Genomic DNA, 6701 nt, shown 5'->3' on the forward strand with positions numbered 1-6701 from the left:
TTATAGCTGCCCGCACTCCTCCATCTTATCTCCTGACGTCATGTGACCAACTCGGCACGCAATCGGAGCAGTTCAAAAAGAATCCCCACAGCGAATGCAAGGTTAACGCTTCAGTTGCAGTGAAGTAAGCGGTGGAGTGTTGATAGGACTTGAACGTTGTCATGCCTGGAGGAGACCAATCAATGCCTACCTATTGTACCCTGGGAGCCACAAGCGATCACGAAAGAAAATATTGGATCAATTTGACTATCCTATTGACAGTACAACTCGTATATTTGGGAAGTACTTTTTAATCGTGTTAATGTTTTGTTTTTGTCAACTTCGTCGTCAACCCCGTTAAGGTGTCTCCCGATGCTGTGTCGTGGACCTGGGGTACAAATTCACCAGCAATTCCATCTTCCTGTTGAAATCAGGAGACCAAATATTTACATGAGAGAATGTTGTGCCATGTTTTGAGGTCAAAGGATATGTTATTTGCATCTGGGGGGTTTCTCCTGTTGCATTTGTTGCTGATCGTGCTGAAAAGACCTATTTGATAACCCCCGTAGTAAACATCGTGCAACATGTTTACAGACCTAACCTCGGCTCAGGGTGTTCTGATCACACCAATTCATTATGAATAGAGAGAATATCTCGCGTTTTTGATGTCAAATACAGAGTGTACGATCATAAAAGTGACCAACAACAATTACATACGAGCATCACCACCCAGGTAGCCACGAAGACCGCAGAAACCCCCATGCTTAACCAGATGATTCAAATCACCGGCAGACTATCTATTCTTTTGACATCGTGCGAGGGGTGAGATGAACAAAGAGAGGATGTTTAGCCCATACAGTGTATGATCGATTATGATCCACCCAGTTCTTACTGACTTCCGCCAACTGGATGTCAAAGTTCCAGACGACTCGAGCGAGAAGCATGCGCATCTCAGCATAGGCAAGACTAGAGGCACGTATCAGTGAAAGTCTGCCTGATGCAAATACAACACGGGCCTTACTTCTTTCCAAGGCAATTGCGTGGGCCAACTGAGAACACGTTCATGCTCTCCTTACGATCGTTTGCGAATCGCGGATCATCCAACCATCTGTCGGGGATGAACTCGTCAGGGCGACTAAAGTTGGTTCGGCTGTGATACATGGCCCAATGCGGAATTGAGAGCACCGTCTGTCACCAAAAGTTAGTATTCGATCCATAATGGAAGAATGTGAAAGTTCACTCACGTTACCAGGTATCAAATCACCTAGCACAATGTTTCCTTCCGGGGGAGTGATTCTCGGTAGCGCGTTGGGTGCAGGGGGGAATATGCGCAGTGTCTCTTCGAGAACCGCATGTAGATAGGGTAGCCGTGCAGTGGTCAGCGAGTCGATTTCGCTCTCCGTCGAAAACTTGGACCGGACCTCGTCAACTAGCAGTTTCATCGTCTCAGGATTGCTGATTAGCATATAAAGGGCCCCTGACAAAGCAGTAGCCGTAGTCTCCGAGCCGGCAATAATGAGTCCTCCTGAGTTGATGTCTAACTCATGACGTGTTACTGACTAGATCCGATTGTCAGTTTCGCATTCACATGACGCGCAACATACTTCTCTCTTGGAAATGCTTACCAGTCCGCTTTTCCCCACAGTCATGCCGTGTACAAGGTCAGGCCTAGCATCCGACAATTCCAAGCGCTTGGAGACCTTCTCGTTTGTCAGTTGCTCGTGCTGGGCGGCTTCCTTCAACATTTTCGGAGTGACCAGGAATGGAAGCAGAGGCTTCGCTAGCGGAAACCGTCCTAATGCGCGCTGAATGGCCGTGATTTTGGCGCTTGCGAAGACCAATTCGACCCATGGATGCATCGCTGACTGTTCCAGGCAACCAAAGGGCTCGCCAAAGGTCAAGTCTCCGATGATGTCGAACGTTGTGTAATTGAACCAGGCGCAAATATCTATAGCCTGCTTGCCTTCTTGACAGTTCTCGTGAAGGCGTTGGATGAGCATGTTGATGTAGTTTTGCATCATTGGCTCTTGTTCTCGCAGAGCAGCCGAGGAGAAGCCGTGCGACATAAGCCGCCTTACGCGTGCATGATCAGTTCGATCCAGACCTGTGATAAGAGGTGGAGTGACGTAGTGAGCAGCTTTGGGGTTCTCAGCGTCTCCAGTCTTGCGGTGACCCATAATAGACGCCCATGCTTCCGGTTGGATGAAGGATAGTTCATTGGGACCGGTTCGGACTACGGGGCCATATTCGTCGTGCAGTTCGAGAGCCTTCTCGTGGTACATGCCACTTATGTATGATCTGAGCCATGGAATCTGTGAAGCTGCCCATAGCTTGGGGCCTGGGTACTTTCGAAGAGGATGAAGGTATAAGTTGTATAAGGGGACTAGGACCACGAAATAAACAATTGCCTCCACGGGCGAAGTATTAGTTGAACAGCACAAAAAAGGATTGCAAGTCACGACTTACCACGCCCGCAGCGAAGGACGCCAAGGTTGCCAGAGACTGAGAGCCCGCGACACTCAAGGCGCGCGCTGGAAGAGATGAGTTATCCATGGTGAGACGCTCAAGTTTGGAATCTCCGAGGCTGAGCTTTTACAAGACCTACATATGGGGAGAGCTCAGTACGGCTTTATACATGATTCTTTGTTTCGTCATAGTAATATATCATGACCCCTCACTCTCATCTCTGCCGTGTACCGTGTAGGCATCAAATGATAATCCACTCCTCCCAGGCTTAAATTACCGGAACCTTACAAATGCTAAAAGCTGATAGGTGAAGATTAGTTCTGCTGTCTATGAGAATTAGTCACTTGTCACAACCAAGCCCTGCCATGCTGCATGCCCCGCATCCAACAAACTCCGAAAGGCATTCAGAATGGGAAGTGTGCGGCGCCCGAAAGCGAATGGAACAGTAATTCGGACTTTCGGCGAGTTTTAGTCCACCGGAATCACTCAATGTTGAACGTTTTCTGGCAATCACTATATTGCAGAGTTGGGTTGCTCGGCTGGAGACGGACATTTGTCGAAACACCCTTGCTCGGACTCCTCGGCGGCCGATGTAAAGTCTCGCAGTTCCATGTCAACGCAGACTTACTCGGGTGCATAACGGGCGTTAGGAAACCTGTTGACATCACTAAGCCCAGTCAAGAATAACGTGTTGCCAAGGAAATCCAAAATTGACAGACACTTTGAAGGGGACGACCGCGAGGAGTCCATTCACGAAACTTTGCAGGATGTAATGCCCATCTGGCAGGCTAGACTGCATCTCTTCATTTGCTTACTAAAGTGCCCGCGTCATTTATTTTTATTTAGTAGCTTTAACCTAACGGTAAATTGCTTTGCTCGACTGTAATTACTGTTCATGTTTGGTAGCTGTTGGCTTGGTCCAACACAGCCGAGATGAGAGGTATCGTCCGTAGGACCTTCTGCAGGACCCTACACGCGTGAGCCATCGTCCCCTCAAAAATTCAGAATCATCCAATGATTATGCCGAATTATGGACCTTAAAGAGTGACTCTAGGATCTGAAGGAGTCATAAATCTCGCTCAATCAGTTCATGCGGTCGTCGCTACTATTAACATCACTGTTTGCACTAGGTACCCTATCACTCGCGAGACGCCGTTGAAGATACGAATCACAAAAGTGAGCGGCAGTTATCCCAGGCATGAGGCATTTGTTGATAAAAATGCAGTCGACGCACAACATCCGAGGTGTCATAGGAAGACTCAGCCGCCTGTAGTACAGTTGCACAGCTAATTATTACAAATAGAGGTTTACTAGGCTTCTATAATACCGAGGCTTCTACCAACAACTTGAATATGTTCTGTCTACGTATTGATACCATGAATGTGCGAGAGGGCTTCATAGTACGAACAATATTGCAGGTTGGATGTTCCGAGGCGGACGGCGACCGGGCTATCTTGTCTTCCAGGCTGAACATCCACAAGTCAAAATGAGTTCTGGCTTATTTATTCGTCGGATTAACAAGAAACTAAAACAGTCTCTAATCAGAGAAACCAAAACACTGAATACAGCACTGGTCGTTAACGACAACGTAGTAGCGCTGTAGAGATATGATGTTAGGGTCTCCGAGAGAAGACTCGTAATTTGGAACTTGCAGAATTTACCAAAACAAATTTCTCTTTACTGATAAGCCTTGCATATACGACGCACTGTTGGTCTAGCCTCCTTAGATACAGCCCAGCTGTCAGCAGAAGCATCCATCATACCATTGATGCGGGGATTCAGGCCACCATCAGATCCAGGCTTACGGGGATATTGCTTTGCAACACTGTGTTGAGACACCAATCGACTTTGCATAGCTGTCTCGAGTTCTAATGATAAACACATCTTACCCAGGCGATACCAAATGGTCCCTCTGAAATTTTAATTCTGTTTTTTGAATGAAACTGACAGGTGAAGTCGACCGTTACGTTGAAAAACGTTGCTCACAAGTCATCACTGTCCGTGACCGCCAGAAATAGCGTAAGCTGCATCGGGTCTCTTATTTGGAGCCGAGTTGTATTCGTAAAGTCTTGTCTTGACGCGCAGTATTTCTCATCTCAGCACTTTTGCGCACTGTTATCTATTTGATTATGTGATATTCGTGATCTTGATCAACAACGCATTTGTGTCTCACAGCTAATTTTCATGCATGTTTTTCCACACACCTGGGCCGTCCGACATACCCGTCTGACCCAGACACTCAGCCATTGTGGCGCCACGTATATGTACCAACAGGCATTCCTCCGAGACAAGTAATTTACTTCCGCATATGTGACGTAACACGCACGGTATGAGCTGGTCCAGATTGCTCGGCATCGCGCCATTCTCAAGGCTTATATTTATAAGCCAACATTCCCACCAGCAGAGCGCTTTAGAAGCGTGTTACCAGACAAAGGGTCAGCAAGCTAAAAGCCGGATTTTCCAACATGAAACTTTACTTCTTTGCCAGCTGTTACTTGGTAACTTGTGCAATGTCCTGCGATCCTGCGACGAATTCGACAGCCAAGATAGATACCCACGCACATTACGTTCCCGACTTTTATGCGCAAGCTCTGAGAGATGCTGGGCATACACCGGGCCCCGATGGCACACCCAGCATACCTGTTCGTTCTTCAGATCACCATAAGCAAGCAGTTTCGCTGACCCTCAGCAGGAGTGGACACCCGAGGCACATCTGCAGTTTATGAAGGAGCAGAATATAGAAAAGTCCTATCTGTCAATCTCCAGCCCGGGCGTCTATCTTTCTGTGCCCTCCAAAATTGCGACCGAAAAGGCCATCAGACTGGCTCGTCAGGTCAACGAGTATGCATCGCAGCTAAAGGCCGAATACCCTGACAAATTCGGGTTCTTTGCGTCGCTTCCCCTGCCGGATGTGAATGCTTCTCTGGAGGAGATAAACTACTGCTTCACCAAACTAAACCCAAAGCCCGACGGCATCGTGCTGATGTCAAACGCGTACGGACTGTACTTTGGCGACCCAGGCCTTGACCCTGTCTTCAAGGCGCTCGACGAGCTTAATGCGACGATTTTTGAGCATCCCACGTGTCCATGCACAGAGTATAACTACCGGCAATACAAAATAGACGGAGAAGATCCCGAGATCACGCCGGAAGAATGGCGGATCCTCAACAGGCCAGTGGCAATCCGCCAGGGGCGAACTCCTAACCTGGACTTTCCATTCGATACAGCTCGGACGTTCGCCGATCTGTTCTACTCAAGGGTCCCGACTCGATTCTCTCGTATCAAATGGATTATGCCTCACGCAGGCGGCGGCCTGATTCCCACCTTCGACCGGATAGTCAGCTACAGCACTCCTGATCTCAACCTCTCAGAGTCGACTATGAAAGCTACTCTCGCTCGAAGCTTTTACTTCGATCTCGCCGGGCCATGGCCAGTCACCTCAGCGATTCCGGCATTGCTTCGATGGGTGAGCCACGAAAAGATATTGTGGGGAAGTGATACACCATTCACACCATGGGCTACAGCGGCCAATACAAGCATCAGGTTTGATCAAGATGTTGATGACGTCTTCGAAGACAAGGCGAAGGCTCAAGCTGTCAGAAGGGGCAACGCCAAAAGGCTGTTTGAATGATGTCAACATCACATCTGCAGGTGAAACAGAGCTGAGGAAATCATGTCGAGGAACTTTCTCGACGGGACTGTGGAGTGATTCATCTTGACTCAGCAAATTTAAGCTGCATTGCCTCCTTTGAGCAAGCGGTTAAAGTGACATATAATGTGACTTGCAAGGTTTGTGTAATCTTGCGTGAATTAATTACCATAGCTCTTATGTTGTTAAGAGCTGTAGTGCCTGCGACTCTGACCAAGCCCAAACCCTCAAACCTCGACGAGCGCAGCCATATATCATGAAAGATCTTAGAGGTTCGAATGATTGACGAAATTATATAGCACGGATGATCTTCTGTCACGGTAAGGTTGGACGTTTGACTGTGAATATGTCGCTCAGTCGCGGCAAGATCACCTGGCACTCTAAGGTTGCGTGACCTAAGTGAGTAGGGGAAGGAGCGTAAGCCATGCACCTTTGCAGAATATAGGATTAGTGAACCTAGAAACAATTCCTACAGGATGTGCTTCAGGCCGTCTTAGCCTGTCCATCTATAATATCCAGGCTTCCCTTTCATTCTCACTCAATGACTTTGGCTTTATGTCTCCGCAAACTACCTCGTCCAACTAAAGCAACAACTCGCCTACATCTT

The 6701-nt window shown here is 48.0% G+C and overlaps 2 protein-coding genes across 2 annotated transcripts; one reads left to right on the forward strand and one right to left on the reverse strand.

Moving 5' to 3' along the window:
* Positions 1 to 688: 688 nt before the first annotated feature.
* EsH8_III_000384 (cytochrome P450) lies at positions 689 to 2532 on the reverse strand (the record flags this gene model as incomplete). Its single annotated transcript, XM_083262109.1, has 6 exons — positions 689 to 772; positions 837 to 945; positions 1001 to 1167; positions 1224 to 1538; positions 1605 to 2387; positions 2446 to 2532. 6 exons carry the CDS (start codon positions 2530 to 2532, stop codon positions 689 to 691), a joined length of 1545 nt encoding a protein of 514 aa, XP_083122596.1.
* A 2378-nt stretch (positions 2533 to 4910) lies between these two features.
* Positions 4911 to 6076, forward strand: EsH8_III_000385 (uncharacterized protein; the record flags this gene model as incomplete). The annotated part of the gene is made up of 2 exons (XM_083262110.1): positions 4911 to 5087; positions 5138 to 6076. The coding sequence occupies 2 exons, from the start codon at positions 4911 to 4913 to the stop codon at positions 6074 to 6076; spliced, it is 1116 nt and encodes a 371-aa protein (XP_083122597.1).
* Between the last annotated feature and the right edge of the window lie 625 nt (positions 6077 to 6701).

Source organism: Colletotrichum jinshuiense, chromosome 3 (genome assembly GCF_051148585.1).
Source record: "Colletotrichum jinshuiense chromosome 3, complete sequence".
Classification (NCBI taxonomy): Eukaryota; Fungi; Ascomycota; class Sordariomycetes; order Glomerellales; family Glomerellaceae; genus Colletotrichum; species Colletotrichum jinshuiense.